The sequence below is a fragment of the Camelus bactrianus genome, chromosome 13 (assembly GCF_048773025.1).
Source record: "Camelus bactrianus isolate YW-2024 breed Bactrian camel chromosome 13, ASM4877302v1, whole genome shotgun sequence".
NCBI lineage: Eukaryota > Metazoa > Chordata > Mammalia > Artiodactyla > Camelidae > Camelus > Camelus bactrianus.
In genome coordinates, this window is record NC_133551.1 from 47,685,405 (window position 1) to 47,709,650 (window position 24,246).

The 24,246-nt window shown below is 54.0% G+C and overlaps 1 protein-coding gene across 7 annotated transcripts in view; it reads left to right on the plus strand.

Annotated features, from left to right (window-relative positions):
* Positions 1–24,246, plus strand: part of ERI3 (ERI1 exoribonuclease family member 3) — a 123,096-nt gene that overhangs the window by 86,890 nt on the left and 11,960 nt on the right. For 5 of the 7 annotated variants that reach the window (XM_074376623.1, XM_010948750.3, XM_045511901.2 and 2 more), the window contains one exon: positions 11,899–11,998. The exons of 1 other annotated variant lie outside the window; for it this stretch is intronic. In XM_074376623.1, coding sequence (XP_074232724.1) covers positions 11,899–11,998 — 100 coding nt within the window. Of the gene's footprint in view, positions 1–11,898; positions 12,031–24,246 lie in introns of all 7 variants that reach the window. One more of the 7 variants, XM_045511842.2, reaches the window with a different exon arrangement.

The window sequence follows — 24,246 nt, forward strand, 5'->3', positions numbered from 1 at the left end:
GTCTTCTCCCAGGAGCCATGGCTCAGAGTTCTTCTCACACTCCTACCCTAGCCCAGCCTGCAGGCTGTGTGGAGAGTGCTGTCCCAGTCCGCTGCTACTTGTGCAGTGAGCAGAGGACCAGGGGTGGCACACCCCATTCTGGGCTCCAGATGCCTCCGGTCTGAGCACTGTCCTCCTTTCTGTTCCTACAGTGGTTCTCTCTGATCACTCTGTCGCAGTGATTGGGCACTTACTGACATTTGAGTCTCTTTTCCTGCAAAGAACTGTGAGTTCCTTGAGGGCAGGGTCTATCTATGATTCAGTTGAGTTGCCAGGGTCTGGCAGGCCTTCAGTGAACATGTGAATCTTACTATGAATGAATGAGGTCAGTTTCTCGTGCAGTTTCTTCCTCTCCCTCTAGGTAAGAAAATGGTCCCTGTTTCCCAGGCCTGTCTACCCTTGGGAGTATGGAAGGGTGAGTGTACAAAGGAACTAACTTTTGACATTGGTGGAGCAGCTAAGATTGCATAGCATGGCAGTGGTCGACCCTTGAATGTCTTCCCACCACCTTAGGAAATGGTGTAAAACCCTCATCGTGTCTTCTGAGGCCCTGCATGGCCTGGCATCTCTTGCCTTCCTCATTGGCCACATCTCGTGCTTGCTTTCTCTGCTCCAGGGACACTCTCCTTGACTTGATTCCTGGCAGCTGCTGTGTTACAGTTTGCCTAAAGGCCTTAGCACGTGTCATTCTCCTGTCCCCAAACACCTACCCCTCCCAGTCAGTCAGTTTCTGCTGCCCTGTCCTCGGGGTTCCCCAACTAGGTCAGGTTCCCCTCTTTCATCCTGTAACAGCCTATATTTCTTCTTTAGCCCTTGTTATAACTATCATTTAGTGATTTTTATGTTGCTATTTGTTTAACATCCGCTTTTCCCAATAGAATGGAAGCTCTCTGAGGGCATTACTTTGTCTGTATTACCACTTGTACATATATGGCCTGACACATAATAGGCTCTCAGTAACGTTTGTCATGATTAAGTCGGTGTGACCCCAAATTCCACATTGTTTCATTGTGTCACACCAGGTAAACTGAAGGTGGAGGTGACAGAGGGAGGGACAGGGGCCAGGATGTTCGGTGTGTCCAGAGACAAGGCTCTTTGGACCTTAGCTCTGGAGGTTCTGGTGTTCAGCCTTCCCATCTCTGAGCCTTCCTTGTTTCCATCCAGACATCAGAGAAGAGAAGGGCCTCATCAACCCTACAGCTTTTATTCTCTTCCTGGGTGATCTTATCCACTCGTGCAGTTTCACACGCCACCCATGTGCTTTCCTAGGACTTTCTTGTCTCACCTCAGACCCCTGAACTGAGCTCCTGGCCTGCGTGTCTGCCTTCCGCAGGCACCCCACCTTGGATGTCTCATTGAAGGCCATCTTGGTCCTTCTCGATTATTTCCCTCCAGGCCTGGTTTCTCCCTCGGGATTCTCATAGGCTGTCAGTCCCCTACCGAGTGTGAGTTTACGGGTCTCTCTTTCTAGCTTGGGAGCTCCTTGAAGGCAGCGACCTAGTCTGCTTGATCTCCATCACCGAGCACAGAGCTTGGCATGTGGGTTTGCTCATGAAGTGTATGTTACAGGAGCAAGCCAATGAGGAGACGGGGAGCCCTGGAATGGAGGCTTGAACACCCTTTTCATTTTCCTAGAGAGAAGGAAGGAAGGTGTGTGTGCTGTGAGGGCTGGTGGGGTGGCGGTGCTGGTGGTGTCACATGCTCCATAGAGGATTATATTTTAATTTGGAAAGCACTTTAGAAACTTAAAGTGCTTTGCCTAAGTGCTGACTGCTATTAGTGTCTCCTTTTTATTAGGAAAAAGAACATGATTTTTCTCTTTCATCTTCAGGCCTGTCCAACTTCTGAGAGTCAAACTTAGCAAAATGCCTGCCCCTCACTGAGGACTAGTTACATGCCAAGTTCAAAGCTTTGGACTTGAAACACAAAATTCTGCTTTGCAGACTGGTTCTGACACCCCTGAGAGGATTAGCCCTGACAGCTCAGTATCAGGAAGGGGGTGGGAGAGACAGGGTCATTTGACATAGTTCAGGCTGTAGTCCCATGCGCCTCCCCTCTCCATGTAAGTTTGGGTGGGAGGACATGAGAACTTGGACCATTTGCAGGGAGACAGGAAAGACCCCAGTGGTTATCAGAAACCCACTTGTCATACAATACTCAGGGACAGACTTCAGAGAGAGAATTGGGGAGGAATGGCCCCAGGAAGAACTGGGTCTGTTCAGCTCAGGGATGATAGGACCAAGAGGCAGAGACATCACAGCTGCTGGGCTTGGTGCTGTTAAGAGCTGCCGACACAAATGGCTAGGTCAGGGAGGGAGGCTGTGTAGCAGTAGCAGGAGAAATTCTGGTCCAGGAGGCCATGAGGCAGGAACTTGCCTTGTGCCCTACAAGCACCTTTGAGGGCCCTGCTGGTATGAAGGAAACACCCCTCCCCACGGAGAAGATTTGGTGCTGTGACAGCAGGAGGTCTGACAGGCCCATCTGTGCCTTATCATTGGGCTTCTCTGTGTGACCTCTGTCCCAGGCTTTTCCTAAGTGGCTACAAGACATACAGCACCCTTGTTTCAACCTGGTCTATGTCTGCTAGCCCTGGATGCTGAAGGCTCTGCCCATGGCTGTGGTGCTGGGAGGTGGGAGCTTTGGCCCATCTTGCTAGTGCCCTGCAGCCCCCATCTCCTAATTGGGCCCTAATCTGGGGGAGCTAGGGCAGGGGTGGGGTGTGGGGAGTACATTGAGCCTTTTGCCTTAACTGAATTTCCATACCTCCTGTTGTTAATTATAGAGATGTAATAATGCGATTAGTGCACGATTAAAAAAAATCCCTGATATGATTACCATGGATTTAATATCACATGATATATCATTATATCGTTATGCAGTGACAGATGTAATTGAAATACACTTATTGGAGCCGGGGGTGGTGTTTCATTCAATCCCCAGCACCCCGGGGAGGAGAGGGCTGGCTCAGAAGAAGCAATGGGAGAGGAAATTGTAATGAAAACAAAGAAAACCCACAACGTGGCTCTCACCCTGGGCAGCTGGCTCAGACTGACCTGCTGCCTTCCCCTCTGTGACAGTGCACGCGGGGCCCCAGACAGGCCAGGCTCTTTAGTAGGGGCTCAGGATCCTGCTCCTTATCTGGTTCTCTCCCCAGAAAGCTCAGTGTCCCCAAGTCCCCTTTGACTCAGCAGTGAAGCAAGGGCTCTGGGAACATGAGAGAGATTACTCCACCTGAAAACAGACTCCGGAACCTCAAGGGATCACACTGAGCTGTCAGCTGTCTTCCAAATGTTGTGGATCCTGGACCTGTAGCGCAGCCCCTGCGTTTGCTGTGGCGGTGGTCCAGTGCACTACAGGCAGCTGTCCTGTTGTAGGCAGTGAGCAGGAAGGTTAAGTACACAGAGAAGATGATTATCCCACTCAAGTTATGTTGACGGACAGAGGCAGCAGCAGCAGCGCTGGTGCCCCTAAAGTGTGTTGGTAGCCAGGGAACCCCATGAAGACACAGAACTTCCAGCTGGGGATAGAAAGGATGGGTTTGTGTCATCTGATGGAAGTGTCCATCCTTTTGCTGCTATAGCTATGCTGGCCAAGTCTCTCCTGGCCTGAGGAATGGAGTCAAAGCTACCTGTCAGGCCAAAGATGTCAGAAAAGGAGAAGAGGGACAGGAACAGTCTCCCCTTCTTTCCTAGCCCAGGCAGCTGAACCCCCAGTTCCAAGGATGGGTGGGGGCGGGGGTGGGATTGCTGTTCTGCTAGGCAAGAACAACAGTGGTTCCTAAAGGAGACTGGATAGGATTGGCAGGAGCAGCCACTCTGAAAATCAGACCTTTCTGCCTGGCAGAATTATACCCAGAGAGATGTCTTTGTTTGCCTTCCCTCAGTAGAGACCATTCAGAGAGAGCAGATACAACCCCACTCTTAAGAGTCTTCCAGCATCAGTGGGTAACAGATTTGTAAACAAATCTAGTATTACAGGTGCTCTTCAGAGTATGGGTGGGCTTAAGGAAGGCATGAGTCAGGAAGGACTTGGTAAAGGGAGGTACTTTTGAGTTGAATGTTGAAAGAAGAATGTGTGTTCATTAGGAGAAAAAGCAGAAGACGACGGAGGGCATTCTAGGTAAGCTGAAGGAATTGCTGAGTAGTCTTGAGGGCATGAAACAGCAATCCCAGGACTTGGTGGGAGGCAGGGTTGACCCCTACATCTCTGGTAGACCAGGTAGATGGTAAGAGCTTTCACTGGGATTTGGGAGCCCAGGAGAACGAGCACGTTGGAGAGGAGATGTTGAAATGGGTTTTAAACATACTGTGAATGAAGTGCCTTAGTAAAATCCAGGTGGAAATGTCAGGTAGGCAATAGAATATAAATGACTGACACTCAAGTAGTGGCAAGAAATATTAAGACTGAAGAGGTCGAAGACCAGGAAGTTGAAGATTCACCCATGGAGGATGGTAGAGCACAGAAACAGGAAGGCTGAGTGCATGAGCCCACTCGTGACTGGGTGGGACTCTACAGGAGTTTGAGAGGAAGATGTCAGAGAGAGGGGAAAACTCAAAGAGTAGGACGTTGAGAAAATCAAAGGAGAAGGGTTTCAAAGATGAAGCAGGCTGCAGGGTGGCAAAACAGCAAGAGCCTGAAATTGTTCATGGACAAGGGCAGCGTGGTGACGACTGCTGACCTCCATGGGAGCCAGGTGGCGTGATGAGATGAGCTGGACTGCAGAGGTTAAGGGGTGATGGGGGAGGTGAGTGGAGGTGAGCGGAGACATCCTTGAGAAGTTTGGTTATTAACAGGAGAACAGGCAGTAGCTGGATCAGGATGTAGAGTGAATGGAAGACTTTAAAATAATAATCTAATGCTTATATAATTTTCAAAGAGCCAGGCATTGTTTTAAGTACTGTACATGTAATAACTCATTTAATCCTCACATCAGCTCTATGGGGTAGAAACTATGATTACCCCAGTTTTGCAAATGGGAAACTGAGACACAGAAAGATATGTGAAGACGAGAGAGAGTCAAGCATATACTTGAATGCTAATGGAAAGGAGCCAGCAGAGATGGGGAGGTTAAGGGTTTAGAAAGAAAGGGGATACTAGATGGAACAGGATCTGAGTAGGCGGAAAAAGGATGAAATGTACAGCACAAGTTGGGCGTGGCCTTAGATTGGAAGTGAGATGTCTCTTCTATCAGAATAGCATCGGTAAAGGAGCAGGTGGGGAGGGTACAGATGCATTTGTACTCGAGGGGCATGCAGTTGAAAGAGTTCTGCCTAGCAGCTTTTGTTATCTTTGCAGAAGTAGGAGGGGAGTAGGATAGCTGGATACCATTGAGCGTTGCGAAGATAGTGATCTTGGGTCTATAGTGGCCACTCTCTGTACATAACAGGGACTTTTTTCCAGTATTGCTTAGTTCAGGTGCAAGTGTGGAAAAACAGTCATGTTGGGGTTTCTCAGGAAAGGTGTACTAGGATAAGTGGGCAGGGGAGTTGAAGACTAGGGTGGTTGAAGTGATGGAGTCAAGGGGTCCAGGCTTGGTAGAAACGGGCCAGAAGGGGAAGGACAGACTGGGGAAAAAAAGCAAGAGTAGAGGGAGAGAGGGTACAAAAGCTGGAAGGATAGGGGGCTAGGGTCAGGGTGGAATCTGGCATTGTGTGATTTCAGAGGGAGAGCAGTTCTGCGTGAGAACAAGGCCCAGGGTATGGCCACAGGGACAGATGGCTGAAATTGGTAGAGGAGAAGGTCATTAAGGCACAGGGAGCTGAGAAAGCAAGAGGCAGGATTCATAGGTGGGTTTATCCTGTAGATACTAAAGTTACTCAGAGTGAGGACAGTTTGGAATGAGGCCCCAGGGGAAGAGAAAGAATGGTCGAGAAGCGGCAAGAAAGAGGAAGTTGAAGGTATTGACAGGGTATGTCCAGCAGTGAGTAGGTATTAGTTTTCCAGGATTGCTGCATAACTAATCACCCCAAAACTTAAAGAATTAAAACCACAAGACCTATTTTACTATTTCTCATGGTTTCTGTAAGTCAGGAACTCAGGGAAAGCTTAGTTAGGTAGTTCAGGCTCAGGGTCACACATGCATTTGTGGTCAGTGGCTGGAGCTGGCACAGTGTATGGCTGGAGCAGCTGGGGGTTGGCTGGGCATCTCTATTTCTTCACAAGTCCCACTCCTTCTCCTGTGGTCTCTCTGCATGGGCTGGTTTGGGCTTCCCCACAGCTTGGCTGCCCGGGAGCAGTCTGACTACTTCCAAGAAGCCCCTGGGCTCCGGCAAATGAGGAGGAAACTGCCTCAGCATTTCTGAAACAGCCTTAAAGTCACATAGCATTACTTCTGCGTTGCCCTTTTGGTTGAAATAGTAACAGAAGCCCACCTCATGTCAAAGGGAGGAATATAGACTCCTCCTTTTGATGGCAGGTGTATCAGAGTCATATTGTAAGAAGAGTGTGTGAGATGGAAGGTAATGTTATTGCAATCACTGGAAAATACAGTCTGCCACCACTGATGTTAGGCGGAACCTGGAAAGAGAAGAGGGAACAGCATTGTCAAAGACAGTGTACATTTTGGGTGATGACACCAAGAATATTTGGAGGTGGTAGTGGGGGTGGGTGTTCCTGAGAGACCTCGGGTGTTCCTGAGAGACCTCAGGTTTACCTGGGAGGGAGAATGGTCATCCCATTTTGTAGTGTAGGGAATTGAGGCTCAGAGAGGTTTGATAACTCATCCAAAGTTGCGGTGCTACTAACTGGCAGAATTGGGAACCAAATCCAGGTTTGTCTGACTCCATAGCCTGAACACACTTCCTTTCCATGCGGCCAGGTCTCCTGGGTACTCCATCCTCATGTTTACCTGTGGCCCTGGCACTTGGTTCATCAACTATAGACATGTTGGCCAGTTAAATAAAGGGTTAGGTAGTAGTTAGTCCGTCAGACCTTCTCTTCCCCCATCCTCCAGAGTATCACCTTTATATCTTTGTTGGGTGTTTATGGGAACAGCAGGTGACTTGATTCGGTGCCTCATCTTGGGAAATGGCCCTTCAGCCTCAGGCCTACAGGGTGACCTCGTGGGGAGGCTGGAGGGGTCAGATGTGCTTCTGCCGTTGTGCAAGCTCTGCGTCTTCTGGAAGTTGCAGAGCAGTTTGTGCTTCTCTTTGCAGTCTGAGCTGGGTTCTAGCCCCAGCCACTGCCCTGCCCAGTCTGTGTCCACCCAGCCCTCGGGGCCCTGGTAGGTAGCGAATGGGTGGGCAGAGACACCCTAGCAGCTGTCGATGCCTCTTCTTTCCTCTTTGAAGGATCTGATGCTGCTGCCGATGAGGGCTACTTCATCTATTAAACCCAATACACTTGTCGCAGCTGCTAAGCCCCCGTAAGCCGCCGGGCGCCGTGTTTGTGATGGGACTGACAGTGCATGGAGGAGGCTGATTATACACGATTCCATTTCGCGGGCCCAGCAATGTAATTTCACAGGGCGATCAGCGTTTGCATGTAATAGCAGGCTGTGCTGAGGTGTCAGAATATTAAAGGCGCTAATGGCAAAGCTCCCTGTTCCACAGGGGGCCACCCGCCGCGCCTACAGCAGGGCTGCGCGGCAGGCCCGTCGCAGATGGCTGGCCACTAAGCTAATGGGGCAGCAGCCAAGGCGGGCAGAGCCGCGAGAGGGGAGAGCCAGCCGGGAACAGCTCGGCACCTGCTTCCCCGCGCATGGAAATTACCGTAGCCCAAGGGAGGGAAGTGTGCGTGCCTGCCTGGCACAGGGCTGGGTGGGTGGCTGGGGAGGCCCCACATCTTTCACCCTGGTCCTCCCTGCCCTGGATAGGACTCAGGCTCCTCAGTCATCCTTCCACCTGCCCCTGCTTTGGCCAGGAGCCCACAGCTGGGCAGGCAGGCCCTGGTGACTGGGAGAGGTGCAGCTGGAGAAGTAGCACTCAGGGAACTTGGAACCAGTGTGGGAAAGGGGCTCAGGCACAGGCTTTTGGCTCTTAAATTCTTGCTCAGCACTGAACAAGGTCAGAAAGCTTTTGGGTTCCTTACCGCACCACACCCCACAGCCTGGCAGGAGGGAGGGAGGAAGGGGGAAAAGAAGCAGGTGGGAAAAAGGGGTTAGGCAGTAATTAGGGCCCCTGACTGATGCCAGTGTTGCATGGAGCTGGAAGGCAGCACTTCAAGATATGGTGCCCTCCGTCCATGTTGGCCACCCCAGCTACACCCCAGCCATTGCCTGTTCTCATCAAGCTTTTTCCTGTCATTCTCCTTTGTCGTTGCTGCGTCTTCTTCCTGGTGCCCGCTAGTACCACTCTCTCCAGGAAGCTTTCCTAAACATTGCCAACCCCACATGGGCCTGTTTGTCTCCATTGTCCTTGTGGGCAACCCACTGGGGACAGCCTCCCCAGTCCTCCTGCTTGGATGGCTCCCTGGTCCCAGCCTTGACTTCTCAGCCCAAATAGCCTGCATCACCTTGCCCTGAGCTGGGCTCCTGGGAAGGCCCTGCTGAGATTCACAGGTGGATGTAATCTCTGAGGGAGGACGTCTGGAGGGAGTAGGGATGGAAGGATGGGCTGAGTCACTTGAGGGAGAGTTTGGTGTGCCTATGTGGGTATGTGCACTCGTGCTCGATGGTATATGTATCTTGGGGGAAGGAGAGGGGAGGGACTTTAGAAGTGAGTGCTGGGGTTGGTGGGCATGTAGGTACAGGCCCAGAGAGGCAGCAGGTGCAAAGATTCAGACCACATGTTAGTAGGAGCACAGATTGCGGAAGGACCCAGTGTTCTCTGGGTGGCTCTCTTTCTTCTGGCTGTGCTTGAGAGGTACCCGAGATGGCAGGAGTTGGGGGAATTTGTGGTGCAGTGCCCTGGTACTCTGCCTCGGGGTGGGCAGGGAGTTCCATGAGGCAGGTGGTCACGTCTGAAGGCTCAGCCCTGCAGAGGTGTGTGGCAGTACCTGGAGGAGACATGCCGGGGTTCTCAGCAGGGGCAGCAGGGGGAGAGCCCAGGCTGAAGGAGAGCAGTTTTAATTAACCGGTTTTAATATCATTTTGGACTTTGGCTGGTATGTGAAGGCCCCGCAGGAAGCAGCATTTGTAAAAATTAAATCCCTCTTATTAGGAGCTTGGCAGACCCATGTGCACACGCCTTCCCTTCCCCCCGCCCATGCCCCCCCTGAGGAAGTGCTGGATGAGGCCATGTCATGGCAGCAATTGGTTATCACGCCTTATCTGGGAATATGAAACTGTGCGGCATGACACCCTGGCCGCGATGGAGACGCCAATTCATCTCGCCCTGGCTCTGACAAGCTAGACTGCCCTTCCTGAAAGGCGTTTGTCAGGCGGGACCGGGCTGCTGCCTCACTGGGTACCCCTGCTTTCCTGCCGCGGGTCCCAGCTTGCCCTGGACCAGCCAGGCCCAGTCCGGCCCTTCTGGGCTCTGCTGCCCTCCGCCCCCCTCCCGCATGTCCCAGTCTGGGGAAGATCTTGGGAAGTCATAATTATAATAATAATCTAATCATGGTGACGCGTCGGGGCAAGCACCTACTGTTATCTGAAGTGGTCTTCCCGCTTAGCTGCGATAAGACTCAGAATGACGTGCGGATAACGTTGAGCTGCCCTGTCCCCGAGCTGTGAGCAGAGCAGAGGGGCCTCCACAGCCCTGCTGCCCGCCCGCCCGCTGCTTTAAGCTGGGAAGCGGCAGCACCTGCTAATGCAAGTGTTTAATATTTGATGGGCTGGGATAAAGCAGGATCACCTTCGAATTGAATTGAGTGTCAGCCGAGAATCTATTACTGAAATTCGGGTGTGATTTGACAGCAAAGTAGACGATGTTATTCTTCACTAGTTACTGCAATCTTCTCCCCGACATCACTTAAATATTTTTTTCTTTGCTTGAGTAAACACACATTATCCTTCTTTTTTCCCCCTTCCTTCCCTTTTTCCTTTTTAGAGGGGGAAAAAAAACTCATCCAGCTCGCCTTCTCCAGGCTGATAGAGTAGATTGTTATTTCTTTATTTGTCCTATTAAATGGAATTTCTGATCGTTTAATCCGGCCTTTGTAAGTGATTTTAAAGTACTTGAAAGCCAGCCCGCCACTGCTCTCTGGCCCACTGCGTTCCAGCCGTGGCCCTGACCACGCTCAGCAGCTCCTCCAGCTGTGCACCGCCCACTGGCTGCTTTCCCTGCTGCCTGCGTCCCGGCTCTGCCCTGGCTCAGAGCCAGTGTCCTCTCCCCTGTCCTTGAGCCTCGTGCGCAGCCCCCGGTTTGTGGGTACAGCTGTGGCCTGAGAAAGGGTAGAAGGGTTGGCTTGGGAAGTTGGGCTGTGGCTGGTACCTCTGTGGTCAAGGAAGGTGTCTTTGGAGGGGCCTGAGGTTAAAGTTCAGTGGCTCCTAGCCTCCCAGTGCCCAGAGGGCTGAGGCTTGGCTCCTGCAGCTGGGAAGGAAGGGTACTAGCCCCTTCCGTGGCTCCTTGGTCCTGGCACAGACTGTGTTTCTAGGCTCCTGTCTTCCATTTCTGACTCCCTGCTGGGCACTCCACTGCCCTATCCCCATGAAGGAGTCTTTAGTGGGATGGGGACCTCCTGGACCCAGTGGCTCCTCCTGGGAGGTGGCTCTGCAGTGCCTGTCTGACCATGGCTGGCAGTCACTTTAGTTCCACCAGTGGACTCACCATCCGACTTCAGGGAACTCACCCAAACTTCATTCCCACTGACCACTGTCCCACACGCTGTCACCTTCCTGCGACTAGGAGGACAGTATGGTGTTTGAGGACTTCTAAAGTGAGGAGCTGGGTAGTGTTTGAAGGGTCAGCTAGCTATGCAAGCCTACTGGCAGAAGCCCGGGACTTGCTAGCAGGCTGAACAGGAATTAAATCCCTGTTGGGCCACTTAATAACATTTGAACCCTTGTAAGTCCCTTCTTTCTGGGCCTCGGTTTCCTCATCTGTGACATCAGGTCATCATGCCTGTAAGGGATGTAAGAGAAGGTGCTGTCTCTGTCCTGATGTGTGCCCCTCCTCCACCAGTGGAGGTTGGTGGCGGCCAGGTGGCGTGAGTAGGGGATTGAGGGGGGCAATGGAGTGCTGGGGGCCTGAGCAGATCGATGCCCCCAGCACTTCCTTCCCCAACCCCAGGAAAACAATTAAGTACAGATCGATGGGTGGCTGCTTTGAATATGCATAAGTGAGCACTTGACCTTCAGCGAGATCTGCTCCCCCACCACACACACACACACACACACACACACACACACTCTTCATGTACTCCCCTCACTGCTGCTTGAGTTGGCCAGGTGACCTTACCCCTCCTCAGTTGAGCCCCGACGTGGCACTTGGCTCTACAGTCTGTCCTGCCTCTGGGTTGAAAGCAACTTGACCACAGTTAGGTGGTTGGCCCCTTCTTCTTCACTTCAATTTTCCAGCCTGTGGAGTAAAGTCTGGATATGGATATATTAGTCTCCAAGTCCCTCCCAACACCAGTCTTTGTGATCAGTAATACTGTGGGGAGGGGACCAGCAGAGGACTGGGGACTCTGGAAAGGTGGGGTGCATGGTGAAGGAGATGCCCAGATGAGTGGAGGGTTCCTGATGAGGAGGATCTTAGTAAATAGGAACTCTGGAGAGGATCCTGGTGAGAGGCACCCTATGAGGAATGGGGGCCTCTGATGGGGAGACACCCAGGAGAAGGGGAGCTCTGAATGAGGAAGGGGTTTTCTGGAGGGGGCCCTGGTGGAGAAGGGACCCAGCAAGGGGACTCTCATGAAGGGGCACGATGAGAGTAAGCCCTTGCTGGGAAGACTTGGGGGACTGGGGGTGTTGGTGAGTGATGGGGCTGGTTCAGGGGTCAGGGCCTCTGTTAACAACTCTTGCCTCCTGTCTTCCAGGCTTACAGCTTCGCCATGGGCTGCTGGCCCAAGAATGGACTTCTAGACATGAACAAGGGCCTCAGCCTGCAGCACATAGGCCGGCCCCACAGCGGCATTGGTCAGTCCCTCCACATACCCCCTGGCAGCTCGGTCAGTCCCCTGCCCACGTGCCCCAGTCCCCTGGCACACAGAGGGGATTGGTGGTTCATTCATTGCTCTCACAGGGTGCTGTCCACAGCTTGGGGGAGTGGGGAAGGGGGTGGAGTGAGGGGAGAGTGGAACCGGACCATTGGAAAGGATCTCTGGAAACAACCTTCAGGAGGAGGCCAGGGGCTGGGTTTGGGTGGGTCACAGGTGGCCTTGGGTTCAGGCCAAGGTGTCCCACCCTCGGCTGCATCTCTGGTGGGTGATATCCTCAGAGGGATGGGCATATGTCAGCTTACCCACCCCCCTCGAGCTGGAGAAGGCTGTTTAATATTGTTTCAAGTCTGTGACCACTAAACTGGGCGATCAATGGGAGTTAAGGAGATGAATTATTTAAACCTCACCAGCTTTTAATTAGTCGGGGTCCTTCTGACCGATGGCTCCGTCCATAGGGTATTGACTCCCCCGCAAGAACAGCAGCCTCCATTGAGCGGTGCCTGGGTTGGGAGGGGCCACTTGGGGTACCAGAGTGGGGTGCACTCTCAGGGGGATTCCTGTGTGGGAGGGGCGGGAGTGGCTGTGGTTCTAGGCACTGGAGGCTCCTCTAGCTTCTTATATATCAATGTGGATATGTGTCTGTGTCTGTGTGCGTGTGAATGGCACCTTAAGCTGCATGTTTGTCTAGGAGTTTATATGTGTCCGTGTATGTGTAGCTGTTTGAGGGATGTGTAACAGTGTATTTGTATACATTTCCCTGAGGGCACCTGTCTGTCTGTGGAAGCAGCCATCAGCCTGTGTGTATATCCATCAGAAAGTATGTTTGTTCATTTCTCTATATCTGCACGTGCACACGTGTTCATGCAGATGCTTTCAAGCAGGGTACTTGATGGGCATTGGCTTTGTTCCAAGTAGGGAGGAGTGGGGGTGTTCCTGGGTGGTGCTTTGACATTATCATAACCTGTGTACCTTTGGGAAGGTATAGGGGGTGGAACTGTGAAGATAAAAGAAAAGGATATGGTCACTTGCTACAGACTAGCCCCTCATCCTGTCAACAGATGTCACCAGAGCCTAGTGGGTGCTGGGCATGCTGAGTGGAAGTTCCTGTCCTCAGGGAGCTCAGCCCTGGGGGGAGACAGACTGAACTGGGTGGTTTCCACCCAGGGTACTCAGGGCCATGATAGAGACACCTGGGTTGCCCCAAGGGCGGTTTCCCCTGCCCTCCTTTGCCAAGTGGCTTCTACTTCTTTATTTACGTTTCACTAATTTCAGGGATGCCCCATATCATTCTTTTTGGGACACCCCAAGGCTCTCCTGGGATCTGAGGGAAAAAGGAAGTGGTGGACGGGCCTGGGAATTGGGAGTGTCCTGTACCAACTGCTGTTCCCTCCCATGGGAGCTATGCCGGACCACCTAGAGGAGACCCCAAACCCAGTAAATCGATAGGCCTTGGAGGTCAGCCAGAAGTTTCCTAGAGAAGATGACACTTGAGTCAGGGGATCCTTGAAGGATAAATAGGAGTTTGCTAGACAGACAGATGGGGGAAAGGTTTTCTACTTTGGGGGAACTGTGTGTACAAAAGCCCCAGGGCAGGAGGAAGCCCAGCATGCTAAGAGGACAATTTTGGATGTTTGCAAGTAGTTTCCTGTGACTAAAGTGGGGCATTTGGGTTAGGGAACAATGAGAAAACAAATGCAGAAATAAGCTAGCCTTGAATGCAGGTTAGGGGGTGTGGCTTTTTCACGAAGTTTTGAGGAGACAGAGGAGCTCTGATCCCAAATCAATGAGATGGTCTGTGCACAAATCATTCCAAGTAGGTGCTTAACAAATGCTATGGGTGGATGAATGAACAGTGAGTAAGTGGATGAATCAATGCAAGAGGGATGGGAAAGGGAGGGACCAGAGAACTGGGACCACAGAGAGTACTTGCATTGGCCCAGGGGAGGAGGAACTGCCAGAAATTGAGGCCTAGCCGGTGGGAGGGGCTGGCAGGACTAGGTTAATGCACCCTGCACAGCCTTGTGTTGGTTGCCCTGCTTCTGTGTATCTGTCCCAGTGGGTGTCTGTGAGAGGAAGGGGTTCCTTGTTCCCCTCTTTGCTGCCTCCTGAGACTCAATGATGCCATCTTTGTCTGTTTACCCACATTGACTCTGACCTGGGACCCCTGAAGTGTCTTCTCCTTCAGAGAAGGTTTTTCCATCTGGGTGGGCCCCAGGGGACAGCCCAAGGCAGTGACAGTGAAGTAAAGACTTTGGAGCCAGAAGCAGTTCTGGCCCCGTGACCTTAGACAAGGGACAATGTTACATGCCTCTTGGGGCTGTTGGGAAGGCTCAGTGAAGTCCCCTGCGTGGAGGGCCTGTGCCATCCAGGCACACAGTGGGTGCTCAGGGAGCTCCTAGCACTTGGTCTTTGTATCTGAATGAAGAGGGCTGCTCTGCCAGCTCCTGGCTGGCTCTAAGGTGTGAGCGAGGGTGCTTGGAAGGTGGGGAGGATGCAGGGCATTAATTGGGCTGGGAGAGGCGGGGAGGGGAGGTGTGGGTTTTGAGCAGTGAGGTTAATGGCCCTCGCGCCAAAGAGACAGCTTTAATGAGCTTCAGCTGGCGGTGCCCCGAGTTACTGTGCGTGCTAAAAGGGTCGCGCTGTAAGAGTTTGATGTGGACTGTTTCCCAGCCCTGGGGTCAGGGGTCAGCTCCTGTCACTGGCCACTCAGGCTGGTCCTCAGTGACATGGTGCTAATTAACTGTGTGAGGAGCTGCCAGCCTGAAGTGGGGAGTGGTACATATCTTGCTGGGTTGGGGGGGGGGTGGTGAGGCAGCACTGGTGACGCTGGGCAAGGGGCCTGCAGATCCCACAGCGTAGCTGTCTCTAGGAGCTGCCTGGTTCTCCCACAATGCCACGGGGGCAGTGGCAGGGTGTGCAGATGTCTGATGACCCTAGGTCCTGGAGGGGTCTCCTGAGCCTCCTTCTAAGGTACGTGTGGCATGGGAATCCTGTGGGCCTACCTGGTGGGGACTCTTGCTGAGCATCGATGTGGTGGGGGTGCCGACAGAGTGAGGGTTAGGCTGATGGGCAGGGCAGGCACATGGGCTGTGGGAGGGAGTGGCCCACTGGGATGGGGCTCATGGCTGAGCTGTTTGAGGAGCTGTGGGGTGCTCAGGTAGAGGAGTGACCTGGTCAGAGCTGGGTTTCAGTCAGCCCCATCTGAGAGTTTGTATAGGGAAGGCTAGTGAGGAGAAGCCGCACAAGGGGAGCTGCAGGGGAGATGCAGTAAGGCATGCGGGAGGTGGTGGTTAATTCCCTGTGTTCGGTGAACGTTTGTTTCCTTGCACCTGCTGTGTGTCAGGAACTGTGTTGGTGCTAAACATGCGTTGGTAAAGACGACAGGGCCCTGCCCCACAGAGCTCTAGGTACAGTTGTCAGGATGGGCTCATGGCTTGGCCCTGAAGGCTGAAGGAGAGGTAGGGTTCATGGTTGGAGCTCCAGGCAAACAGGGGGCTGTCGCATAGCTGCTCAGTCTGGGAGGGGTGCTTCCTCCTGGGGGAGTGGGTTTGGTCTTGGGGGCCTGATGAGCCGGGTGGCATGGAGCAGGTCATGGGTAGGGAGGGATTGCACATTTGCAGAACTGCTGCCTGGTTGTGTCAGCGGGCTCTGTCAGCGTCCTTGGCAACTCCCAGGGCAGGGCGGCCTCCACAGGGGACTGCCGAGTGCTGTGTGGTCCTTCTTTTGCTTTAGCACAGCCCTTGCAGTATTTGGAGGCACTTAGTAGTAACTACTTTAATTTTCACACAGTCTCATAAAGGCAGGCATCATCATGCCCATTTTACAGGATGGGAGGCTGAGGCTCAGTTAAGTGACTTGCCTGAGGTCACACAGCCAGTTGAACTGAGGAGTCAGGATTCAAACCCAGGCCTATCTGAGCACAAAGCCTGTGTTCTTGCCACTGTGCTGAACTCAGAGCACCTTTTTGGTGTTGGGCTTTGTGCTGCCAACAGAGACAGTGAAGAAAACACTCACATCCCACATTTCCCTCAGTGTCTTGTGAAACACTCAGGCCTTGGCAAAGCTTGGGAAGCAACAACTGAGGAAGAAGAGGGAGGGGACATCGCCACCCGCCCCCTTCCGCTACAGCCACCCTCAGAGCCAGGGCTCTGCCACTGGGCTTCCAACTTCCATCTGACCCCAACAGTTCTACACTGTGAGTTCTGTTTACTCTTCACCTTTTGGCCCAGGAAAATCTTGTGCATCTCTCAGGTGCCACCCACTCTGGGGATCTTGCCTGGCCCTCCCAGTGTGAGTGCACAGAATGCATCCCTGGGCCCCGGATCTGTTGGGGGTAATGGTCAGGCCCTACATACCTGACCTCTCTCAGGGCAGGACTCAGGCCTCCTCCTCTTTTCTTTTTGGAAACCTGCACAGGAAATGCAGGTAAAATCTCACCTATTGTTGGGACACAGAGGCCGCACAGACTACTGATGTCACAGGTGGGGAGAATAACCAGAACCTTTCCTGGTGCCCAGCTGGGTGGTCCTGCCCTGGCTGCGTAGCCCCTCTGCTCAGGGGCTGGGGGGTCTCACAGCCTCAAGTTGAGATGGGATGGCCAGACACTGGGTGGACTCCCTCAGGAGCTTGCTGTCCAGCACAGTTTGGCCAGAGAGCTGGGCTGGCAGGTGGCAGGGTGGGGCCTGGCCCTAGGGGGCAGTGCTGGCCTGTAGGCTCCCTAGAAGGAGTGGGGTGTCTATCAGAGTCCAGTCAGAGCGCATTAGCTCTGTGACACGGATCTCATTAGCGCCCGTGAGAGGTGTCACTGCAGGAGAATCATTGGTTCAGGGAGATGCTTGTACCAAAAGGAAGAAAGGACAGTGACAGCCTTTTCTCTGCCGCCTCTGCCACCGCGCTCCCTGGGCCTCCCGCCCTCCTCCTCGTGGGGGGGTGGGGGTGCGGGCTAATGAGCTCATCTGCAGTACGGCTCTGCTTTCCCCTCCTTGAAGTTCCCCCGTCCCTCTGAAGACCTCAGGCCCGGGATTAGCACACACCAAACGCCAGCCCCTCTCTTGCCCAGCAGGGAGTTCCTTCTGATCACCCTGCTCCTGCTACCATGGGCGAGGGAAAGAGGTGGGGCCAAGCCAGAGCCACTGGGGGGGGGGGGGGTCACCCATTGAAGGCTCAAGCCCCACTACCTCCCTTGACAGAGTGACCAGGTCTGCTTCTCTGCAGCGGGCTCTTCCCCAGCATTCCCACCTTCTCCCCTCCCTTTCCCCACGACACCTCCTATCCGGTGTCCCCATCCCTGTGGTCCCCACCCCTATGGTGAACCCTCCTCCCGAGGCAGGGAAGAATGTGGGGACTCTGGCTAAGGATTTAGCAGGGAGCATTTAGATCTGATCTGATCTGATCTAGGACTTTCTGGCTCAGCTAGAGGGCTTCAGAATCAACCAGAGCCCAGTCTGGTCTTTGGTTGACCTGAGGGTGGTGAAGTATTGCTATGCGGTCCTGCAGACCTGATAGACTCTCCCTGGCTGTCCCAGAGAGGCAGAGGGGTCCCCCCCAACCCCCCCCCCCCCCCGCTTTGGCCACCTTCAGGGCTGGGAGGGAAGGAATCAGCACAGCTGCCTTAGGAGGAGGAGGTAGAGCCGCTGGAGTGTGTGCCTCCCCAGCACTGCCCATTCCTCCCCTACTCCTGTCCTGTTTTTTCTAGTGTGTCCCAGAGAAAGTGAGGGGCCGGGGGATGGCTCACCATGAGAAGGGGTAACTCTCCAGGCATCGACAGGGTCTCCACTGGCCTGCCTGCATAGCACCCAGTGCTGCTCCCTCCTTCCTTCCTGAGCTGGCATCCTTGAAGCCCCAGGGATATCTGAGGAATTGATCCTTGCCAGGGACCAAGCTCTAGTCTTCAGTAGCAGCCACAGATGAAAAAACGGATAGACGGATGGACAGATAGATGGAGGAAGGTTCTGGTGTATGTCTGCCTGTGTTCTGTGTGTGTAACACACTGGGAAGTACAATCTTTGTTTCCCTACCTTCCTATCCCCAGGCCCGGCTTGGCCTCCCCTTGTCTCTCTGTATCTCCTGTCAAACCATCGCAGACGTAAATGACAAAGAAATCAGAAAGACAGATCAATGCTGGCCAAATTAGCACTTGCAGATAGACTGTGTGGGGATGTCAGCGCCCTGACCCCTGGTGATCTTGCAGCCTCCGCTGCTGATATTATGCAAATTGCATCCATCTGGCAGGACCTGCGTGCTGGCTGCTCCTACTCAGAGGAGTAATGGGCTGGGGGGTGGGCGGGAGTGTTGGAGCAAGAGTCGGTGGAGTGAGTGTGTGCGTGTGTGTGCATGCGTGAGCATGTGCTCAAGTGTGTACGAGGGCGTGCGGTGCCCACCAAGCACTGGGCAGTGATGGAGTGATTGACAGGGCAGATAAGGGGCTGCATTGGATTCCTTTGGGCTGGGGGATTAGGAGCAGCCATAGATGGGAGATAACCGGACTTCATTTCAGTTTATTTTCCTCCTTATCCCCTCTCCCCACCTTCACTCCCCGAAAAACACAATCTCTGTAGTTTGCGTTTTCATCAATATTTGCAAGTCATTACCACTGGTTTAAGGTGAGAGACAATGTCAGGGCCCAGATCAGGCTAGCCCTTCCCCCAGTCCTGTGAAGGTCTGGTACCCTGAGCATGAATACCTAGAGCAGCCCAGACAGCCTTCACTCCAGTGGTGTTCACAGCATCCCCTCCTCCCAAGCCCACAGTACTCATGGGACCATCCACTCTCATGGACCAGCCCCGCCAACCTACCTCATCTGAACTAATGCCACCTGACAGCTCTTAATCTTGGACCCTGTCCCTCCCACCTGAAACTACTGTGTGACATCCCTGCCCCCCAAGCTTTGGTTCCAGCGTGGGTGCTTCTGCCGCTGGTATCAGTTGGGTCTCCTGGGAGCTGCTCTTTTTCTTCTGTAGGACTCTAGACCCTTCCTCACAGCTCTTCCTGTCCCTAACACTACTGACCCAGCGGGGCACAGTGCCCTGTGGCCTGTGGAGAGGGGAATTTGGTCTGGTCTGGTCTGAATCTGTCATCTATACCAGTATCCTTCCACAAGGTCCACTTGTAGTACAGAGGACTTTATATCTGTTATCTCATTCAATTCCCAAAGTCTGTGAGATAGGGGCTGTCAGCTCTACTGTGTGTGAGAAAACTGAGGCTCAAGAAAGTTATCATTTACCCAAGGCAGCAAGGCAAGGAAGTAGGAGAGCTGGATTCAAACACGTATTTCTCTAGGGTCAGAGACCTTAACCACCACGCTCTCCTGCCTCACTGCCGTACCAGCAGCCCTAGTCACTCAAGCACCACCTGGATCCGTTTAAGGGAAGCATCCTTGCACAGTAGGCAGAAAAGTTCCTTCAGCCCCTGGCCTCTGATCATGGATCCTGACCCAGACCAGATTGCTGGCCAGGCTGAACCAGCCGAACCAGACCAAAGGGGACAGTCTTCAAACACATCTCACCGTCTGGAGCTGTGTGTCTGAGACAATTGGGCTGTAGCAAGAAGGACACACAGAGGACAGAACGCACCCAGCGGCTGAGCCAGCGGGGGATAGATCACAGCACGTGGCATCCAGGACCCTGCAGCTCAGGGAGAAGGGCTGAGCTGCTCAAGCCAGCCAGCTGTAGTGGCTGAGGGTACAACTGTCCCAGGGGCCCTCCAAAACTGTGTCCCTGCTGTCCCCTCGCACCAGGCAGGGTTGGGAGCTGGGAGTGCTGGGGACATGTCCGGGGACACGTGTGCAAGGGGAGCTTGTCCTAATGAGGAGAACATGGCTGCTAGTTAGGCAAGGGGCGGGCGGGGAGCCGCAGAGCTGATTGAAGGCAGGGGCAGGGGTCAGACAATTAGGCCCAGATCCGGCCGTTTGATGTGAGTTCTGAGGCCTCAAAGCCTCCCTTCAGCCCGTTCCCTCCACTCCCTCCTCTCCCTCCTCTTTCCTTTCTTCTGCCCAAAGGCAGGAAGGATGGAAACGCTTACTCTCACTGTTACTATTATTAAACTCTGCAGCAGGCCAGCCAGACCCCAGGACTCCTGCCCACAGGGGGCACCCCAGGACCCCAGAGGCTCCTCGGGCCCCCGGGGGGCATCTGGCCAGAAGCCAAGGCCAGCCCAAGGACAGGGATGGACTGAGCCCCAGGGCAGGGTAACCCTGCTGTCTCTCTTGCTTCTGAGGGAATGAAAAAGGTCGCCTGGTGGGTATTTGGTCCTGGGGCTGCCAGGGCCACATATCAGGTCTGCTTTGACCATCACCTCCTGTAGCCACCTGGTTCTTTCCTGTTCTGCCCTGGGGATTTGGGGGTCAGAGTGTGGACCATTCACGCTCATACGCAGTCACACAAATTGTTGTCTGCAGCAGCCACACCAAAGCCTTGCCCCACAAGATAAAGATACATGGAGCCACCCAGCCCCACTGTGCTGTCACACTCATACACCAAAGCAGAAACCCTCCCCCCATGTCATGGCCACACATACCATCACAGGGCCCCTTTAGTCACACCCACAGAGTCTTGCCCAAAAGCCCTGTCTTCAATGGCAGGGTCCTGGGAGCTAAGCCTCTCCCCTGGGGTGGCTGGGAACAGCATTCCGACCTTGTGTCCAGGGTGGGTGGGTACTAGGCCCAGTCCCCCATCCTAGGATCTAAGCCTGGAGAGCTGGTACTGACCAGACAGTGGGAGAAAGCCAGATTGGGGGGGGGGGGCAATGGGGAGAGGGAGGGTGGGAACAGAGATAAATGTTAGCTCATTTCTTCCGTAATTAGTTACTCCCTCATCCCCGCATTGTAATTGTGAACAAGCTGTAATGTTTAATTAGTCTGTAAATGAAACCCCAATTTCATAATGGCCTGGCTGACAGGGCTAAGTGAGCAGGGGGAGGCGGAGGGGAGGTAATAGGGAGGGCCTGCAGAGGGGGAGGGCAGGCTTGTGGGATCACCTCCTCTTCTCTTCAGCCCCAGCCTGGCCTTTCTCAGGGGAGGCTCTGTGACTAAGTCCAGTCCTTGCACTCCTGCCTCTAACACCCTCTACTGGCCCTTCTTACCAGAGAAAGGAGAAGGAAGAGAAGGTTCCTGGCATCCTTCTGCCACCCTCCCTCCCTCGTCTTCAGTTCTCTGGTTGGGATACCACAATCACAGCCCAATCTAGATGCTTCTGGTTGGAGAAGGCGACTCTAGGGGCCCAAGCCCTGTGACCCCAGCAAGGATGATGCTTCCTCCCTAGGTCCAACCTTCCTCCTCCTGAAGTCACCCTACTGAGAGGCCCTTGCTTGGCACCTGGACCTCAGGATCTGGTCCTACACCTAAAGGAGCCAGTGATTGGCATAGGATAGGCCCCTCCCTCTCCAGTCCCACTGCTAAAGGGAATCCAGCAGCCGTGCTAGGCTGACACTCCAGGCCAGACGTTACTCTTCGTAGGTATCTCCACAGACTGCGATGACCTGGAGCTGCCGCAGGGGGGAGCCCCCGGCCCCACCGCTTGCCTCTTCGGTCTCTCCCAGTCTCCCCAACAACATCCTCACCGCCTGTACACGCCCCCGCCCCGCCTGCTGTAGCCATAAATCTCAATTTACGAGGGCGGCTCTGGTGGGGGAGGGAGGCAGCGCTGCTAATGACGGCTCCTCAGCCGGATTTTTCATGTTGCACAGTCATAAATTTTTAAGAACAGCATGGGCAGCACGTTAGCGAGTTATCGAGGCTGCCTCCATGCTGACTGCCTAGCTCCAAGAGAGCAGAGCCCCGGTAGGGCAGAGGAGGCATCAAGGGCAGGGGTGGGGCCCAGCAGCCAGACTAGTCTGAAGGCAAGGGTCAGGCTAGGCCAAGCAAGCAGCCTGGCCGGAGCATTGGCACTTGGCGGGGTGGTGCTGCCAGAGCAGCTGCAAGCCAAGGACAGGCACGTGGGTGGGATCAGGCATGTGTGACCGTGGCGTTGGGAGGCGCTGATGGATGCCTGTGCTCCAGGACTTGACACTGTGATGTACAGAGGGCCTGGAGACATATAGATTTTCAAAGTGGCCACTTTGAATAGAATTACGAACCCCTAACCACATGCATGGTGAGCTCTCTACCCTGGCAGAGCTATACTTGGTTCATAAACAAGGTGCCTTTTAGGATTGTTCTCAAGCACTAAGGTCCTTGGGGAAAGGCCCACAGAGGGGGGCGGATCTGTGGGTGTGCTAGAGCCAGGAGCCTGGAGCCAGGATCCTGGGGCCAGGCTAACCTTATTCTAGTTATGGCCCATCACTTCCAGGGTGTGTGGTCCTGGGTAAGACATTCACCATCCAGGGCCTCTGTTTCTTCCCCTTTAGCTGGGGTTGATGGCTGCTACCTCTCTGGATTGCTCTGACAGTACTATAAAACCCTGAGTCCAAGTTACCTCATTTGTCTGTTTAAACATCTGGGTAAATCTTGAGGGGAGTATCTGGGTAAAGATCTTGCTGGGAGATGGTGGGGCATTTGCTTTTGTGCAGTCATTCATTCAGAAGACATTTGCTGGGGTCTTCTGGGTGCCCAGTCCAGCGCTGGGTTTTCAGAGGTGAGGCAAGTTCCTTTCTGGGAGGTGATGTGAGCACTGAGGCTGAGGCTGGTCAGAGCCCCCAGCCCTGGCCTGCCAGGGGCACACCAAAGCCTCAGGGTGCTGAGGGGCCCACACTGGCCCCCTCAGAAGCCTCCAGGCCACATACTCACCTGAGTTTCCTGATCTATGCAGTTGAAGGTTCATGGTCTTCGCCACCCTCCCACAGGGAGCCAGATAGACACCAGGTCAGGAAAGCAGACGCAGCTAAAGTGGGCAGGGTGGTGGGAGTGTGCGGGTGAATCGGGGCGTTCAGGATAACTCTTGAGCTAGTCCACCGGGACAGATGCTTGGTCATTTTAGGGAGAAGGGTGTCCCCGGGAGGCCTTGCTGGCATCAGGCAGTCCCCTGCTTCTCCTCTGGCCACTCTCATGCCCACTATGGTGCAGCAAGCCCCCCCCCCCCACACCCTTTTCTGGAAACTGCTATGGCTTCTGTCACCCCAGGGCCTTCCCACGTGGCTTTATTTTCCTTGGGAGCTCCCCATTCCCACCCTTTGGCCTAATTAACTTCCACTCATCCTTGGAGCACTGCTCAGTTTGCTTTTCCAGGGAAGCCTCCCCTGACTCGTGGACTTGGTCAGACCCTACCCTGTGCACCCCTCCTCCGCCCCCTGCACTCCACCTTCAGAGCATTCCGTCACAGTCCTCAGTAAGAAATAAGTTGTTTAATGCTTCTCTCCCTGCACTGGATTGTAAGTTCCCTGAGGACAGGAACTGCTGCCTGTTTTGTTCAGCTTGTGTCCCCAAAGCATGACCTAGCGTCTGACTCATGTAGGCAGATAGTAAATAAAACGTGTTGCCTTGAATTGAGTTAAATTGTGTTAGGATGGCCCTGGCCCACCCCTGGGTGCCAGGGCAGGGGAAGGGGGCTAGGGAAGTGCCTGGAGCTGAAGTGGTTCCCATTAGTCCTCATGATTAATTCACAGCCACACTGTGATGGAGTGGGCTTGTCCCCAGTCAGCGCCTCCGCCGGGGCCCACCTGTTAGCGACAAACAAACAAAGGGGATAAATAATGCATTGGGAGCTGAGCCAGGCAAGGCGGCGGTATTGAAATTAATAGGGATTAGCTGAGCAGCTTGAGGATGAAATATTTACCAGGTGGGACTGGGCTTAGGGAGGGCAGCCCCCCTCCCGGAGTCCCCCGGCAGAGCTAGGCCCTTCTCCAGGGCATCATTGGCTGGGACCGCGGAGCTCCAGCACCACTGCTTCCGCCCCCAGATGTCTTGGTTCAGGACAGGCTGGCCAGACTGGAGAGCTCAGGTACCAGCCAGTCTCCTGGCACAGTGCGTCTTGGAAAAATCAAGATGCTGGAAGGAGTGGAAATGGGGAAGGGGCCAAAGCTGCCGGCACCTTGGAGTCTGGGGAAGGACTGACTGATTTTCAGGGCTTGTGGGCCTGTCTGGGCTTCTGGTGGCAGATGTCAGGGCTGGAGTAGGTTCACCTGGGTTCTCGTCCCCCCACCCTCCCTCTTTCTTTTCCCCTAGTCCTTCCTTCTGTTAGTACGTGTTTACTGAGGGTCTCCGTGGAGAGAAAATCTGTGCCCTCTGGGGGTTTGTGGTCTGGCAGGGGGAACTTCGGGTGCTGTGGGAACACATAGAAGGGGTTCCTAATGCCA